Source organism: Ciconia boyciana, chromosome 30 (genome assembly GCF_034638445.1).
Source record: "Ciconia boyciana chromosome 30, ASM3463844v1, whole genome shotgun sequence".
Taxonomy (NCBI): domain Eukaryota; kingdom Metazoa; phylum Chordata; class Aves; order Ciconiiformes; family Ciconiidae; genus Ciconia; species Ciconia boyciana.
This window is the reverse complement of record NC_132963.1, coordinates 1614726-1633447: the sequence shown is the minus strand read 5'-3', so window position 1 is coordinate 1633447 and position 18722 is coordinate 1614726. Positions and strand designations below refer to the sequence as shown.

Below are 18722 nucleotides of genomic sequence, written 5' to 3'. Positions count from 1 at the left end.
TCCCCCCCATTTTGGGGCTGGGGGGGGTGGGGAACACCTTCCCACTCCAAACTCGTTGCGGGGGGTGGATCCCCCCTGCTTTGGATCCGGGGACCCCTCCCTGACCCCAGTCTCACCAAGGGGCCCCCCATTTTGGGTGTGTGTGGGGACACCCTTCCCACTCCAAACTCATTGGAGGCCCCCCCCCCATTCTGGCTGTGGGGGCCCCCGACCCCCCCTCCCAGCAGGGGGTCCCCCCCTTTGCTCTCAGGGGTCCCCCGTCCCCGCGGCCTGTCGGTGGTCCGCGCTCGGGGGTCCGGGGGCGGCGGGGGGGCGGGCGGGAGCCGCGTGTGTTTTCGTATCTGTCTGGTCTCCTGGAATTATGAAAAATACCCCCATCGACAGCGCGGCTCAGCTTCGATTACGGCAGATAGGACATGACAGCCCCCGATCAATAGCAGGCCCGTCCTATAAAGTGTCAAGTAATGAATCAATTTCGACTAAATTTTCCATTTTTCAGGGGCCGTTCGCAGAGAGAAGAATATCCTCTTTTGTAAAGATATTATTATCGATTGCGGCGGCAATTTGACATCAGGGGTAGTTAATTCCACTCAGAATAAAATTGAAAACACTTGAGAGCGGGAGAGAGGGAGAGACAAAGGAGAGAGGGACGGGGGAGGGGAGGGCGGGGGGAGCAGGGGGGACGGACGGACATCGGGATGGACGGACACCGGGATGGGGACATGGGGACGGGGACGGGGGGGTGATGGAGGGATAAGGGGGTGTTGAGAGATGAGGGGTGATGGAGGGATGAGGGGTGATGGAGGGATAAGGGGGGTCAGAGAGATAAAGGGGTGATGGAGGGATGAGGGGGTGATGGAGGGATTAGGGGGTGTCGAGAGATGAGGGGGTGATGGAGGGATAAGGGGGGGTCAGAGAGATAAAGGGGTGATGGAGGGATTAGGGGTGGTGGAGGAATAAGGGGGTGGTGGAGGGATTAGGGGGTGTCGAGAGATGAGGGGGTGATGGAGGGATAAGGGGTGACGGGGGTTTGAGGGGTGATGGAGGGATAAGGGGTGATGGGGTTAGGGGGTGATACAGGAATAAAGGGGTGATGGAGGGATTAGGGGGTGGTGGAGGGATTAGGGGGTGTCGAGAGATGAGGGGGTGATGGGGGGATGAGGGGTGATGGAGGGATGAGGGAGGGACAAAGGGGTGACCGAGGCATTAAGGGGTGAGGAGGGATAGGGGGTACAAAGGGATAAAGGGGTGATGATACGGGGGTGAGGGGGTGACGCAGGGACTGAGGGGCAGTGGAGGGAACGGGGGAAGGATGGGGGTGGTAGGGGGATAAGGGGTGACGGGGGATGGGGGCGTGATGACGGGGGATGTGGGGGTGACGGAGACACCCGAAGCAACGTCGGTCCGACGGGCGTACGGGGACGTGGCTGGGCAGACGGGGATAAACCGGGACGGAGGGATGGAGGGACGGACGGACGGAGGGACGGAGGGGTGGGAGGCCTGGGGGTGCAAGCAGGGACGGTGCGGCAGGGACGAGGGGGACAGGCAGCACCAGGCAGGACAGACGGACGCGGGGGGAAGCTGGAGACCCCCGGGAGGGTGGGGACCCCCCCGGCCCTCGGCTGTCCTCGGCCCCCGTCCCCACCCCGGGGCGTCCCCAGCTGGGGGGACGCACAGGTCCCCGTCCCCGCGGTGTCCCCAGGCCACCATGGCCGTCACCAGTGGGAATTTGCACACCCACACATGTGACACGTCCCCCGCCATGGAACGGACACGGGGGTGGACAGAGGGACAGGATGGGGGTCCCGGGGGGGTGGGGCAGGGAGGGTCACCCGGCATCGAGTGTCCCCCTCCAGCCTGTGTCCTTGTGCACACGCGTGTGCTCCCATGTAACAGCGTGTGCGCAAAGCCCGTGTGTGTGTGCACGCGCGTGTGCGCGGGGCCGCGTGTCCCCCCGGCCGTGTCCCCGGTGGGATCCCCCGGCTGCGGTGGGGAGGGGGTGACGCCTCCGGCACCCCGGCCGTGGGGCGGTGGGGGGGGTCTCCCAGTGGGAAGGGGGGTGCCCGGACCCCGTCCTCAGTGCCCGGGGTGACAGGGAGTGTGCGGTGCTCCCCATCCCGGGACGTCCTGGGGTGCATTCCGCATCCCTCAGCATCCCGCACCCCACATCCCGCACCCTGCAGCATCCTGCACCCCATAGCATCCCTCAGCATCCCGCATCCCGCATCATCCCTCAGCATCCCACGTCCCACACCCCACAGCGTCCCACATCCCTCAGCATCCCGCATCCCGTAGCTTCCTGTATCCCACAGCATCCTGCATCCCGCAGCCCCCCGCAGCCCCCCACAGCATCTCACGCCCCTCAGCATCCCACATCCCGCACTATCCCGCAGCATCCCGCATCCCTCAGTATCTTGTATCCCGCATCCCGCATTATCCCGCAGCATCCCGCATCCCTCAGTATCTTGTATCCCGCATCCCGCATTATCCTGCATCCCGCATTATCCCTCAGCATCCCACATTATCCCGCATTATCCCTCAGCATCCCGCATCCCTCAGTATCTTGTATCCCGCATCCCGCATTATCCCGCAGCATCATGCATCCTCCCACAGCATCCCGCGTCCTGCAGCATCCCGCATCCCGCATTATCCCGCAGCATCCCGCATCCCTCAGTATCTTGTATCCCGCATCCCGCATTATCCCGCAGCATCCTGCATCCTCCCACAGCATCCCGCGTCCTGCAGCATCCTGCATCCCGCATTATCCTGCATCCCGCACTATCCCGCAGCATCCCGCATCCCTCAGTATCTTGTATCCCACATCCCGCATTATCCCGCAGCATCCCGCATCCTCCCACAGCATCCCGCGTCCTGCAGCATCCTGCATCCCGCATTATCCTGCATCCCGCATTATCCCTCAGCATCCCACATTATCCCGCATTATCCCTCAGCATCCCGCATCCCTCAGTATCTTGTATCCCGCATCCCGCATTATCCCGCAGCATCCTGCATCCTCCCACAGCATCCCGCGTCCTGCAGCATCCCGCATCCCGCATTATCCCTCAGCATCCCGCATCCCTCAGTATCTTGTATCCCACATCCCACACTATCCCGCAGCATCCTGCATCCTCCCACAGCATCCCGCGTCCTGCAGCATCCTGCATCCCGCATTATCCTGCATCCCGCATTATCCTGCATCCCGCATTATCCCTCAGCATCCCACATCCCTCAGTATCTTGTATCCCGCATCCTGCATTATCCCTCAGCATCCCGCATCCCTCAGTATCTTGTATCCCGCATCCCGCATTATCCCGCAGCATCCCGCATCCCTCAGTATCTTGTATCCCGCATCCCGCATTATCCCGCAGCATCCCGCATCCTCCCACAGCATCCTGCATCCCGCATTATCCTGCATCCCGCATTATCCTGCATCCCGCATTATCCCTCAGCATCCCACATTATCCCGCATTATCCCTCAGCATCCCACACTATCCTGCAGCATCCTGCATCCTGCATCCCACAGCATCCTGCATCCCGCAACCCTCAGCATCCCGCATCCCGCGGCATCCTGCAGCCCCCATCCCGCATCACCCTGCTTCCCGCATCATCCCTCAGCATCCCGCGTTATCCTGCAGCGTCCCATATCCCGCATCATCCCTCAGCATCCCGCATCCCACGTTATCCCGCATCATCCCGCATCATCCCTCAGCATCCCGCGTCCCGCATCGTCCCGCACCCTCCCGCCCCCTCCCGCAGCAGCCCCGGCCCGCGGCGTGCCTGGGGCGCGGGGCAGGCCCGGGGGGCTGCCGGCGGGACGGGGAGTTTCCGCCGCCGCCTCTTTGTATATTCCGAGCTCATGAGCCGCATTATTCGGGAGAAAATGAATCTTTCATGAGTGATTTGTCGCCGCCCGGCCCGGCCCCGCGTTGTTTAATGTTTCAATTTGGAGGAAGCAAACATTCAATCAGGCGGATTAACTGGTTAATGCCGCCCATCGCTCAAGCTGTCGGCCACGGCAGCGCCCGCCGCGCCCCACCGGGACGGGCCCCCGGACCCCCGGCATGGGACGAGGCCTACAGGGGCCCACGGTGTCCCCACGGGGTCCCCACGGGGTCCTCACGGGGTCCTCACGGGGTCCTCACGGGGTCTTCACGGTGCCCCGGCTGCGGCCGGGTCGTGGAGCGGGGCTGGGGCGGCGCGGGCATGGGATGGGGTGGGCAGGGGACGGGGATGGGGACATGGCATGGGGACAAGGATGGGGACATGGCATGGTGACAAGGATGGGGACATGGCATGGGGACAGGGCATAGGGACAGGGCATAGGGACAGGGGAGGGGAAATGACATGGTGACAAGGAGGGGGACATGGCAAGGGGATGAGGACATGACATGGGGACATGGCATGGGGATGGGGACATGACATGGGGACAGGGATGGGGACATGGCACGGTGACAAGGATGGGGACATGGCATGGGGATGGGGACATGGCATGGGGACAAGGATGGGGACATGGCATGGGGACAGGGCATAGGGACAGGGGATGGGGACATGGCAAGGAGATGGGGACATGACATGGTGACAAGGATGGGGACATGGCAAGGGGATGAGGACATGACATGGGGACATGGCATGGGGATAGGTATGGGGACATGGCAAGGGGATGGGGACATGGCGTGGGGACAAGGATGGGGACATGGCATGGGGACATGGCATGGGGATGGGGACATGACATGGGGACAAGGATGGGGACATGGCATGGGGACAGGGCATAGGGACAGGGGATGGGGACATGGCGTGGGGACAGGGATGGGGACATGGCATGAGGACATGGCATGGGGATAGGTATGGGGACATGGCATGGGGATGGGGACATGGCATGGGGACAAGGATGGGGACATGGCATGGGGACAGGGCATAGGGACAGGGGATGGGGACATGGTGTGGGGACAGGGATGGGGACATGGCAAGGGGATGGGGACATGGCGTGGGGACAGGGCATAGGGACAGGGGATGGGGACATGGCGTGGGGACAAGGATGAGGACATGGCATGGGGACAGGGATGGGGACAGGGATGGGGACAGGGGACAGGGCAAGAGCACATGGCATGGGGTCAAGGACAGGCGTGGGAACAGGGCACAGGGCATGGGGACGGGGACAGGACAGACGGACAGGACATGGGGACACACGGATGGGACATGGGGACAGGGACAGGACAGACGGACAGGAAATGGGGACACACGGATGGGACATGGGGACAGGGACAGGACAGACGGACAGGACATGGGGACACACGGATGGGACATGGGGACAGGGACAGGACAGACGGACAGGACATGGGGACACACGGATGGGACATGGGGACAGGGACAGGACAGACGGACAGGACATGGGGACACACGGATGGGACATGGGGACAGGGACAGGACAGACGGACAGGACATGGGGACACACGGATGGGACATGGGGACAGGGACAGGACAGACGGACAGGACATGGGGACACACGGATGGGACATGGGGACAGGGACAGGACAGACGGACAGGACATGGGGACACACGGATGGGACATGGGGACAGGGACAGGACAGACGGACAGGACATGGGGACACACGGACGGGACCCAGGGATGGGGACAGGACAGACGGACAGGACATGGGGGCACACGGACGGGACCCGGGGACAGGACCTGGGGACAGACGGACAGAACCCGGGGACAGGACGGGGGTGACTGCGCTGGTGCCACCGTCCCCGGCCCCCGGGGGTTAACGCCGGAGGGGACCCCCCCCATGTCCGCGGGGTCCCCAACTCCCCCCGTGACCCCCCCTTGTCCCGGGGGGGGGGGGGGTCCCCCAACAGCCCCCCCCCCCCCGCGGCAGGGGGTCTGGGGGGGGGGGGTGTCGGTCTGTCTGTCTGTCTGTCGGGGTCTGTCTGTCTGGGGGGGGCTCTGTCTGTCGGGAGGGGTCTGCCTGTCTGTCTGCCTGTCGGGGGGTCTGTCTGTCGGGGGGTGTCTGTCTGTCTGTCTGTCGGGGGCTGGACACGCCCCGTTCCCTCCTTAATTGCTCGCGGTGATTTACGGCGCCGCCGGGACGCGGGGGGCGGGGGGATGGGGAGGGGGCTGGGAGGACCCAGGCGCCGGGAGCGCCCCACCCCCGTCAGGCTGCCGGCACCGCGCCCCCCCCGGGGATGGGGACCCCCTCCCGTGTCCCGGTACCGGGGGGGGGGCAGGGCCGGGGGTCCCGCTCGGTACCGGGTCCGGTAACGGCGGGGGGACACACACGAGTCGGGGGTCCCGGGGGGTCGGTGCGTGTGGGGGGTCCCGGTGCCGGGCGGGGGTCCGTGCCGGGGTCCCGGTGCCGGTGCGGCGCGGGGGGCCGGGGGTCAGCGGAGCGGAGCGGCCGCCGCGCTGATCAATATTCGATTTAGGTGCTAATTCGCCGCCGCCGGAGCTGTCAGCGGGTGATGGATGGGGGGCGGCGGGGGCGGCGGGGGCGGGGGCGGGGGCAGGGGCGGGGGGCGGGGGAGCGGCGAACAATGGGCCGGGGCACGGACCCCCGGCACCGGGACCCTGACCCCTCCCGAACGCGACCCCTCCACCCCGGGGTCCCCTATCCCGACCCCCCCATAACGCCCCGACCCCCGGGCGGGACCTGGGCAGGGGTCGGCAGCATCGGGGTAAGGGACCCCCCATAGCCAGAGTATGGGGGACCCCCCAGGGTAAGGGCCCCCCCACCGGGGTAAGGGACCCCCATAGCCAGAGTATGGGGGACCCTCGAGGGTAAGGGCCCCCCCCACCAGGGTATGGGACCCCAAGCAGCCCCTTCTGGACCAGGAGACCCCTGACCAGACTGGAGACCCCTAACCAGCCCCCCAAGGACACCCCCTACCCAGGCTATGGGACCCCTAACCAGCCCCCCTCCCCAAGGACACCCCCTACCCAGCCTATGGGACCCCACCCAGCCCCCCCCAAGAACACCCCCTACCCAGGCCGGGGGCCCCCACCCAGCCCCCCAAGGACACCCCCTACCCAGGCTATGGGACCCCCACCCAGCCCCCCAAGGACACCCCTACCCAGGCTATGGGACCCCTAACCAGCCCCCCCAAGGACACCCCTACCCAGCCTATGGGACCCCTAACCAGCCCCCCCAAGGACACCCCTACCCAGGCCGGGGACCCCCCCCAGCCCCCCCAAGGACACCCCCTACCCAGCCTATGGGACCCCTAACCAGCCCCCCAAGGACACCCCCTACCCAGCCTATGGGACCCCTAACCAGCCCCCCAAGGACACCCCCTACCCAGGCTATGGGACCCCCAGCCCCCCAAGGACACCCCCTACCCAGGCTATGGGACCCCTAACCAGCCCCCCCAAGAGCACCCCTACCCAGCCTATGGGACCCCCCCAGCCCCCCCAAGGACACCCCCTACCCAGGCTATGGGACCCCTAACCAGCCCCCCCAAGAACACCCCTACCCAGGCCGGGGACCCCACCCAGCCCCCCCAAGGACTCCCCTACCCAGGCTATGGGACCCCCCCCAGCCCCCCCCAAGGACTCCCCTACCCAGGCTGTGGGACCCCTAACCAGCCCCCCAAGGACACCCCCTACCCAGGCTATGGGACCCCTAACCAGCCCCCCCAAGGACACCCCCTACCCAGCCTATGGGACCCCTAACCAGCCCCCCCCAAGGACACCCCCTACCCTGGCCGGGGACCCCTAACCAGCCCCCCCAAGAACACCCCTACCCAGGCTATGGGACCCCTAACCAGCCCCCCCAAGGACACCCCTACCCTGGCCGGGGACCCCTAACCAGCCCCCCCAAGAACACCCCTACCCAGGCTATGGGACCCCTAACCAGCCCCCCCAAGGACACCCCCTACCCAGCCTATGGGACCCCTAACCAGCCCCCCCAAGGACACCCCTACCCTGGCCGGGGACCCCTAACCAGCCCCCCAAGAACACCCCTACCCAGGCTATGGGACCCCTAACCAGCCCCCCCCAAGGACACCCCTACCCTGGCCGGGGACCCCTAACCAGCCCCCCCCCAAGAACACCCCTACCCAGGCTATGGGACCCCTAACCAGCCCCCCCAAGGACACCCCTACCCAGCCTATGGGACCCCTAACCAGCCCCCCCAAGGACACCCCTACCCAGGCCGGGGACCCCCCAGCCCCCCAAGGACACCCCTACCCAGGCCGGGGACCCCCACCCAGCCCCCCCAAGGACTCCCCCTACCCAGGCTATGGGACCCCTAACCAGCCCCCCCCAAGGACACCCCCTACCCAGGCTATGGGACCCCACCCAGCCCCCCCAAGGACACCCCTACCCAGGCCGGGGACCCCCCAGCCCCCCGGCACCCCAATAACCGCCCTCCCCTGCTGCGCTCCGGGGAAAGCGGGGCCCCCGGTGCCCCCGCCCGCTCCCCGCCCGAAGATGGATGGCGGCGGCGGCGCCGCGCGGTAATTAACACTTGAGTTAATTAGTTCGGGCCCATTTACGAGTAAAATGTTTTTATTAGGGAATTTGCATGGCGGCGCGGGGTGATGGATGGGGCGGCCCCGGGGCCCCCGTAAGCGGGCATGGGGCGGGGGCGGGGGACCCCGGGGAGGGGGCGATGACGGGGGCGCGGGGGTGATAACGGGAGGGGGTAACGGGGGCGGGGTTGCAGCTGGGAGGGGTTACCGGGGCGGGGGGATTTTGGGGTGCGTTCGGGGCGGGGGGGGCTCCCCCCGCCCTCCCCCGCGGGCCCCGTTACCCCGTGTCCCTACTGACGGGCCCGGCTGGGGCGGTGCTGCCCCCTGGCGGAGGAGGGCGTCCCATAGGGCCCCCGCAACCCCCCTGCCCCCATAGCCCCTCTACCCCCAAACCCCTTATACCCCATATCCTCCTACCCCCATACCCCCGTATCCCCTACACCCCTATAGCCCCCTATAGCCCCCATACCCCCGTATCCCCTACACCCCTATGGCCCCCTATGGTCCCCATACCCCCGTATCCCCTACACCCCTATAGCCCCTATAGCCCCCATACCTCCCGTATCCCCTACACCCCTATAGCCCCCATGGTCCCTGTACCCCCATATCCCCTACACCCCTATAGCCCCCTATAGCCCCCATACCCCCCGTATCCCCTACACCCCTATAGCCCCTATGGTCCCTGTACCCCCCGTATCCCCTACACCCCTATAGCCCCCTATAGCCCCCATACCTCCCATATCCCCTACACCCTATGGTCCCTATAGCCCCCATACCCCCATCCCATATCCCTACACCCCTATAGCCCCTATAGCCCCCATACCCCCGTATCCCTACACCCCTATAGCCCCTATGGTCCCTGTACCCCCGTATCCCCTACACCCCTATAGCCCCTATAGCCCCCATAACCCCGTATCCCCTACACCCCTATAGCCCCTATAGGCCCCCATACCTCCCATATCCCCTACACCCCCCTACCCCCTATACCCCCATATCCTCCTACCCCTACACCCCCCTGCCCCCATATCCCCCCTATAGCCCCCATACCTCCCATATCCCCTACACCCCTATAGCCCCCATAGCCCCATACCCATACCCCATATCCCCTTATGGCCCCCTATAGCCCCCATAACCCCTATCCCCTACACCCTAGTGCCCCATATCTCCTATACCCCGAACCCCCCACCCCCATATCCTTCTACCCCCACACCCTCTATTCCCCCAATCCCCTATACCCCCATGCCCCATAGCCCTATACCCCCACACCCCCGGCCCCCTACGGCCTCCCATGGTCCCCTATGGCTCCCCATCCCCCCTATGGCCCCCATACCCCATCTCCATCCGCCGGGACCACTGATGGGAGGGAGGGAGGGGGCTGCGGCCAGGGGGCAGGGGTCCCCGATAGCCCTGGGGGTCCCCGATAATCCTGGGGGTCTCCATAGTCCTGGGGGGCCTGGGGGGCCGGGGAGTCCCGGGGTCATTAAAGGCCCTGGGGGTCCTGGGGGTCCCCAATAGTCCTGGGGGGTCCTGGGGGCTCCCGGGGTGCCCTTGGGGTCCCCAATAGTCCTGCCTGGGGGTCCTGGGGGTCCCAGGAGTCCCGGGGTCATTAAAGGTCCTTGGGGGGAGTCCTGGGGTCCCCAATAGTCCTGGGGGTCCTGGGGGTCCTGGGTGCCCTTGGGGTCCCCAATAGTCCTGGGGGAGCCTGGGGGTCCTGGGGGGTCTCAGGAGTCCCGGGGTCATTAAAGGCCCTGGGGGGTTCTGGGGGTCCCAATAGTCCTGGGGGGTCCTGGGGCTCCTGGGTGCCCTTGGGGTCCCCAATAGTCCTGGGGGTCCTGGGGCTCCCGGGGTCATTAAAGGTCCTTGGGGGGAGTCCTGGGGTCCCCAATAGTCCTGAGGGGGTCCTGGGGGTCCTGGGGTGCCCTTGGGGTCCCCAGTAGTCCTGGGGAGCCTGGGGGGGGGGTCTCAGGGAGTCCCGGGGTCATTAAAGGCCCTGGGGGGGTTCTGGGGGTCTCGATAGTCCTGGGGGGCCTGGGGGGTCCCGGGAGTCCCGGGGTCATTAAAGGCCCTGGGGGGTTCTGGGGGGTCCCGATAGTCCTGGGGGGTCCTGGGGGCTCCTGGGGTGCCCTTGGGGTCCCCAATAGTCCTGGGGGTCCTGGGGGCTCCCGGGTCATTAAAGGTCCTTGGGGGGAGTCCTGGGGTCCCCAATAGTCCTGAGGGGGTCCTGGGGGCTCCTGGGGTGCCCTTGGGGTCCCCAATAGTCCTGAGGGGGCCTGGGGGTCCTGGGGGGTCCCAGGGAGTCCCGGGGTCGTTAAAGGTCCTTGGGGGGTCCTGGGGTCCCCAATAGTCCTGGGGGGCCTGGGGGGTCCCCAGGGTCGCTAAAGGTCCTGGGGGGTCCTTGGGGTCCCCCATGGTCCTGGGGGTCCCTGGGGGTCCCCAATAGTCCTGGGGGGGGTCCTTAGGGCACCTCTCAGGGGTCCCTGGGGGGTCCCCAGTAGCCCTGGGGTGCCCTTGGGGTCCCCCAAAAGTCCCGGGGGTCGCGGGGTCCCGGGGGTTCCTGGGGTCCCCAATGGTCCAGGGGGTCCTTGGGGGGGTCCTTGGGGTTCTCCCGTGCTTTCGGGGGTCCTGGGGGTCTCGGGGGGCTCCCTCGGCCTCCCCGGGGATGGGGGGGGGTCCTGGGGGGTCTCCGCCCCCCATCTGTCCGGGGTGGGGTCCCTGTGGGGGTTTGGGGGCGGGAAGAGCCCGGCTCAGCCCCCCACCCATGGCAGTGCCCCCCTCAAACTACATCTCCCATAGTGCCCCGCGGCGCGTTGCGTTCCCGGCATGCCCCGCGCCCCTCCCACACCCCCCGCCACGCGGCACCGCGATTCCGCCCCGCGCCGGCAGCAGGTGAGGGGGGAGGGGTCGCCATGGCAACGGGGGACCCCGAAAGCATCCCCACCCCCACCCCCGGGGACCCCGGACCCTCCGCATGGGGAGGGTGGGACCCTGTAAACGCCCCCCGCCTGCCCCCCAGAGCCGGCCCCTGCGCCCCGTAACTGCACCCCATAGCCGCCCCATTGCGCTGCCCCCCATTGCAATGCACCCCATAGCCCCTCCCCGTGCTCTGCACCCCATAACTGCACCCCATAGCCGCCCCATTGCGCTGCCCCCATTGCAATGCACCCCATAGCCCCTCCCCGTGCTCTGCACCCCGTAACTGCACCCCATAGCCGCCCCATTGCGCTGTCCCCATTGCAATGCACCCCATAGCCCCTCCCCCGTGCTCTGCACCCCGTAACTGCACCCCATAGCCGCCCCATTGCTCTGCCCTCCAGAACCCCATTGCTCTGCCCCCCAGAACCCTGCCGCTGCCCCCCAGAACTGCCCTCTGCAACCCAGAACCGCCCTCTGCACCCCATAACTGCACCCCATTGCAATGCACCCCATAACCCCCCCCTCTCTCCCCCAGCCCCTCCGAATCATGGCGGCCGCCAAGCCCCCCCCGGAGCATCTCTTCAACCCCACAACTGACAGTGACCCCCTGGCCGGGCTGGGCACCAAGTGAGGGCTCGGGGACGCCGTGGGGCAGGGGGATGCCGTGGGGCAGAGGGATGCTGTGGGGAAGAAGGGATGCTGTGGGGCAGGGAGATGCTGTAGGGAGGAAGGGATGCCGTGGGGCAGGGGGATGCTGTAGGGAGGAACGGATGCCGTGGGGCAGAGGGATGCTGTGGGGCAGGGGGATGCTGTGGGGAAGAAGGGATGCTGTAGGGAGGAAGGGATGCCGTGGGGCAGGGAGATGCTGTAGGGAGGAAGGGATGCCGTGGGGCAGAGGGATGCCGTGGGGCAGGGGGATGCTGTGGGGAAGAAGGGATGCTGTGGGGCAGGGGGATGCTATAGGGAGGAAGGGATGCCGTGGGGCAGAGGGATGCTGTAGGGAGGAACGGATGCCGTGGGGCAGAGGGATGCCGTGGGGAAGAAGGGATGCTGTGGGGCAGAGGGATGCTGTAGGGAGGAACGGATGCCGTGGGGCAGAGGGATGCCATGGGGCAGGGGGATGCCGTGGGGCAGGGGGATGCTGCGGGGAGGAAGGGATGCCGTGGGGCAGGGGGATGCCGTGGGGCAGGGGGATGCTGCGGGGAGGAAGGGATGCCGTGGGGCAGGGGGATGCCGTGGGTCTGACAGCGCAGGGCTGGGAGACGTGGGCGCCGGACGCGGCACCGTGGGTCGGGTCTGCCGTGGGGCAGACGCCGTGGGTCCAGCGCCGTCTCCCCGCAGGCTCCCGGCCATGCTGCCCCCCGGGCCGGCCCGGCAGTGGCTGGAGGCGCGGCGGGCGGGGGTCCGGCCGTGGGGCTCCTTCCTGGACCAGCGGCGTTTCGGGGTGCCCCGGAATTTCGGGGAGCTCTGCCAGCGCCTGAGCCACAACGCCGAGCACTTCCAGAGCAACTACCTCTTCGTCTTCCTCGGCCTCATCCTCTACTGCCTGTGAGCTGGGGGCGGGGGGCTGCTGTGGGGCGGGGGGCAGGGGTGGGGGCTGTGGGGGCTGCTGTGGGGCAGGCAGGGGTGGGGGCTGTGGGGGCTGCTGTGGGGCGGGGGGCAGGGGTGGGGGCTGTGGGGGGCTGCTGTGGGGCAGGCTGGGGGGTAGGGGTGGGGGCTGTGGGGGCTGCTGTGGGCGGGGGGCAGGGGTGGGGGCTGTGGGGGCTGCTGTGGGGCAGGCTGGGGGGGTAGGGGTGGGGGCTGTGGGGGCTGCTGTGGGGCGGGGGCAGGGGTGGGGGCTGTGGGGGCTGCTGTGGGGCAGGGGGGCAGGGGTGGGGGCTGTGGGGGGCTGCTGTGGGGCAGGCTGGGGGGTAGGGGTGGGGGCTGTGGGGGCTGCTGTGGGGCAGGCGGGGGGCAGGGGTGGGGGCTGTGGGGGCTGCTGTGGGGCAGGGTGGGGGGTCAGGGGTGTTGGCTGTGGGGGGCTGCTGTGGGGCAGGCTGGGGGGCAGGGGTGGGGGCTGTGGGGGCTGCTGTGGGGCAGGCTGGGGGGGTCTGGGTGGGGATTGGGGGACAGGGTGGGGGTCAGGGGTGTTGGCTGTGGGGGCTGCTATGGGGCAGGGTGGGGGGGCAGGGGTGGGGGCTGTGGGGGGCTGCTGTGGGGCAGGGGGGGGGCAGGGGTGGGGGCTGTGGGGGGCTGCTGTGGGGCGGGGAGGCAGGGGTGGGGATTGGGGGAAGGATGGGGGGTCAGGGGTGGGGGCTGTGGGGGGCTGCTGTGGGGCAGGGTGGGGGGTCAGGGGTGGGGGCTGTGGGGGCTGCTGTGGGGCAGGGATGGGGGGCAGGGGTGGGGGCTGTGGGGGCTGCTGTGGGGCAGGGTGGGGGGCAGGGGTGGGGGCTGTGGGGGCTGCTGTGGGGCGAGGGGGGCAGGGGTGGGGATTGGGGGAGAAGGATGGGGGGTCAGGGGTGGGGGCTGTGGGGGCTGCTGTGGGGCAGGGTGGGGGTCAGGGGTGGGGGCTGTGGGGGGCTGCTGTGGGGCAGGCTGGGGGGGCAGGGGTGGGGGCTGTGGGGCAGGTTTAGGGCCAGTTTAGGGCAGTGGGGTGCCATGGGGCAGGTTGGTGTGGGGCGGGCCATGGGGCAGCCGCCCCCCCGAGGCCGCTCTGCCCCACATCTGCCCCACATCTGCCCCCCAGCGTCACCTCCCCCCTGCTGCTGGTGGCTCTGGGGGTTTTCTTCGGGGCCTGCTACGTCGTCCGCCTGCGCGCCCAGCAGGCCCCCTCGTCCTACTGGGTGCGCACTGGGGGACTGGGAGGGACTGGGGGGACTGGGAGGGACTGGGAAGGACTGGGAGGTTGTGGGGGGCTGTGGGAGGGACTGGGGGAGCATAAGGGAGGGACCGGAGAGGACTGGGAGGCTGTGGGGAGGGACTGGGGGCACTGGGAAGGGCTGGAGGGGCACCGGGAGGGCACTGGGAGGCTGTGGGGAGGGACTGGGGGGCACTGGGAGGGACTGGGAGAGCATCAGGGGGGCAGTGGGAGGGACTGGGGGAATGGGAGGCACTGGGGGGCACTGGAAGGGACTGGGAGGCTGTGGCGGGGCTATGAGGGGGACTGGGGGAGCATAAGGGGGGGACTGGGCAGGACTGGGGGGGCGTTTGGGTGGCCCTGGAGGGCACTGGGAGAACTGGGAGCAATTGGGAATCGGGGGAGGGGGGGCTCAGCACAGCCCCCAACCCCCCCTGCCCCCCAGGGCGGGAGCTGACCCCGGCCCACCAGTACGGCCTGGCCGGGGGGGTCTCGCTCCCCGTCTTCTGGCTGGCGGGGGCCGGCGCCGCCGTCTTCTGGGTGCTGGGTGAGAGACCCCCCCAAACCCCCCCAAAACACCCCCAAACCCCCCAAACCCCCACCCCCCAAATCCACCCAACACCCCAACCCCCCAAAACCCCCAAATCCCCCAAAACGCCCCCATCCCCCCCCACCCATAACCCCCCGTGTGTATGGTGGGGTTGGGGTCCGGGGGGTTTTGGGGACCCCCTGACCCCCTTTGTCCCCCCCAGGGGCCACGCTGGTGGTGATCGGGTCCCACGCCGCCCTCCGCCAGCTGGAGCCCCGAGACCCCCGAGCTGCAGATGGAGCCGGTGTGAGCCCCCCTCCCCCAGACCCCCAAATCCCCCCACTGCCCCCCCACCGTACCCCAAACACCCCCAACCCAGCAGCCCCCCAAGGACCCCCAGCCCCCATTGCTGTCACCACACCCTGACCCCCCCCCAGTTTTGGGGGTCCCCCCCGCCACTTCCCCCCGCCCCGGTCCTGGGGGGCTCCGCCCCCCCCCCCCCCATGTAATAAAGCTGTTGCGTGTCCGGAGACAGACGTGTGTGTGAGGCTGGGGGGGCGGGGGGTGGCAGGCGTGCGACGCGGGTGGGACGCGTGTGACAGGCGTGTGCACGGCCCTGGTGCAGGTCCATGTGTGCCCCCACGCGTGTGCACCCCAGACGTGTGCCCACACGCGTGTGCATAGCCCTTGTGTAACCCCACACGCGTGTGCACAGCCCTTGTGTCCCCACACACGCGTGTGCACAGCCCTTGTGTCCCCACACACGCGTGTGCACAGCCCCTTGTGTAACCTAGCACGTGTGTGCACAGCCCTTGTGTAACCCCACACGCGTGTGCACAGCCCTTGTGTAACCCCACACACACGTGCACAACCCTTGTGTAACCCCACACGCGTGTGCACAGCCCTTGTGTAACCACACACACGTGTGCACAGCCCTTCTGTACCCCCACGCGCGTGTGCACAGCCCTTGTGTAACCCCACACGCGTGTGCACAGCCCTTCTGTACCCCCACACGCGTGTGCACAGCCCTTGTGTCCCCACACGCGTGTGCACAGCCCTTCTGTAACCCCACACACGTGTGCACAGCCCTTGTGTAACCCCACACGTGTGTGCACAGCCCTTGTGTAACCCCACACGCGTGTGCACAGCCCTTGTGTAACCCCACATGCGTGTGCACAGCCCCTTGTGTAACCCCACACGTGTGTGCACAGCCCTTCTGTACCCACACGCGTGTGCACAGCCCTTGTGTAACCCCACATGCGTGTGCACAGCCCTTGTGTAACCTCACACGTGTGTGCACAGCCCTTGTGTAACCCCACACGCGTGTGCACAGCCCTTGTGTAACCCCACACACGTGTGCACAGCCCTTGTGTCCCCCCACACGCGTGTGCACAGCCCTTGTGTAACCCCACACGCGTGTGCACAGCCCTTGTGTAACCCCACACGCGTGTGCACAGCCCTTCTGTACCCCCACACGCGTGTGCACAGCCCTTGTGTAACCCCACACGTGTGTGCACAGCCCTTGTGTCCCCACACGCGTGTGCCCAGCCCTTGTGTAACCCCACACGCGTGTGCCCAGCCCTTGTGTAACCCCACACGTGTGTGCACAGCCCTTCTGTACCCCCACACGTGTGCACAGCCCTTGTGTAACTCCACATGCGTGTGCACAGCCCTTGTGTAACCCCACACGCGTGTGCACAGCCCTTGTGTAACCCCACACGCATGTGCACAGCCCTTGTGTAACCCCACATGCTTGTGCACAACCCTTGTGTAACCCCACACGCGTGTGCACAGCCCTTCTGTACCCCCACACGCGTGTGCACAACCCTTGTGTAACCCCACACGCGTGTGCACAACCCTTGTGTAACCCCACACGCGTGTGCACAGCCCCTTGTGTAACCCCACACGCGTGTGCACAGCCCCTTGTGTAACCCCACACGCGTGTGCACAGCCCTTGTGTCTCGCCACGTGTGTGCAGAGCCCCTCATGTGCCCCCCGGCGTGTGCACAGCCCTCGTGCACCCCCCCCACGTGTGTGCACGGCCCGTGTGTCCCCACACGCTTGTGCACAGCCCCTGTGCAGGTCCCGTGTGTGTGCGCAGGCCCTTGTCCATGCCCACACGCGTGTGCACGGCCCCTCGTGTGCCCCCCACGTGTGTTTGCACAGCCCCCGTGCCCCCCACGTGTGCCCAGCCCGTGTGCCCACACACGCGTGTGCACAGGCCTCTGTGCACGCCCACACACGCGTGCATGGCCCCTCGTGTGCACCCCACGCGTGTTCCCACCTCCTGTGTGCCCCCACACGTCCTTGCCCAGCCTCTGTGCCTCCCACACGCGTGTGCACGGCCACTCATGTGCCCCATACGTGTGCCCAGCCCTTGCGCACACCCGTGTGTGTGCACAGCCCCTCCTGTGCATCCCACACGCGTGTGCCCAGCCCCTGTCCCCCCTACGTGTGTGCACAGCCCTTGTGTCCCCCCACGCGTGTGCCCAGACAGTGTCCCCCACACGTGTGCACAGCCCTTGTGTCCCCCCACACGCGTGCACGGCCCCTCGTCCACCCCCCCACGCGTGTGCCCAGCCCTTGTGCCCCCCCACGCGTGTGCAAAGCCCTTGTACCCACACACGCGTGCACAGCCCCTCGTCCACCCCCCCACGCGTGTGCACAGCCCGTGTCCACCTCCTACACGCGTGCACGGCCCCTCGTGTCCCCCACACGCGTGTGCCCAGACCTTGTGTCCCCACGCGTGTGCCCAGTGTCCCCCACACGCGTGCACGGCCCCCGTGCACTCCCCACGCGTGTGCCCAGCCCTTGTCCCCCCACGCGTGTGCCCAGCCCATGTGACGCCCACACGCGTGTGCCCACTGTCCCCACACGCGTGCACGGCCCCTCGTGTCCCCCACACGCGTGTGCCCAGCCCTTGTGTCCCCCACGCGTGTGCCCAGTGTCCCCCACACGCGTGCACGGCCCCTCGTGTCCCCCCCCACGCGTGTGCCCAGCCCGTGTGACGCCCACACGCGTGTGCCCAGCCCTTGTCCCCCCCACGCGTGTGCCCAGCCCATGTGACGCCCACACGCGTGTGCCCAGTGTCCCCCACACGCGTGCACGGCCCCTCGTGTCCCCCCCACGCGTGTGCCCAGCCCGTGTGACGCCCACACGCGTGTGCCCAGCCCTTGTCCCCCCCCACGCGTGTGCCCAGCCCGTGTGACGCCCACACGCGTGTGCCCAGTGTCCCCCACACGCGTGCACGGCCCCTCGTGTCCCCCACGCGTGTGCCCAGCCCGTGTGACGCCCACACGCGTGTGCCCAGCCCGTGTCCCCCCCCACGCGTGTGCCCAGCCCGTGTGACGCCCACACGCGTGCACACCGCCTCATGACCCCCCACGCGTGTGCAAAGCCCTTGTGTCCCCCCCACGCGTGCCCCCTCCCCTTTGCTGCCATGGCGACCAGCCCCCTCCCCCGCACCACCCCCAGCCCCCACTCCGCTTTCTGCTTTATTTGGGAAATTCCACTTTCACTTTTCTTTGTTGTTGTTTTTTTTTTTTGGGGGGGGGGGATTTTTTTTAGTGGTTTTTTTTTCCTCCTTTTTAACCGGTTTTTGTTGTGTTTTTCTTTTTTCCTCTTTTCCGGCGGTTCGGGCACACGACGACACGGGGGGTGGGGGTGGGGTAACGGGCCCCTCCCCCCCCAAAAAAAGCATCCCCAGTATTAAGGCCCCCCTACGCCGGGGGGGGGGCAGGCACCTGGGGGGGATGGGCAACCCCCGACGCCTGGGTCCCCTCCCCCACCGCTGGGACCCTCCCCCCGTAAGGCGAGGAACCCCCTCCCCCTCCCTTTTTTTTTTTTTTTTCCTGGGGGGGAGGCTGGTGGGGGGGCAGGCTGTTCGGGGGCTGTTTGGGGGAGGGGGAGGTTGTTTTGGGGGAGGGGAGGAGGAGCGAGCTCGTGGCAGGCAAAGGGGGAGGGAGTAGGGGGCTGCGA

General features: G+C 67.7%; 1 protein-coding gene across 1 annotated transcript; it reads left to right on the top strand.

Annotated features, from left to right (window-relative positions):
• The first annotated feature begins 11286 nt into the window (after nt 1–11286).
• On the top strand, nt 11287–15054 carry RABAC1 (Rab acceptor 1). The gene is given in 8 exon segments (XM_072848188.1): nt 11287–11352; nt 11915–12006; nt 12721–12927; nt 14105–14184; nt 14187–14201; nt 14661–14762; nt 14968–15017; nt 15019–15054. Coding segments are annotated over 8 exon segments (648 nt in total).
• The last annotated feature ends 3668 nt before the right edge of the window (nt 15055–18722 follow it).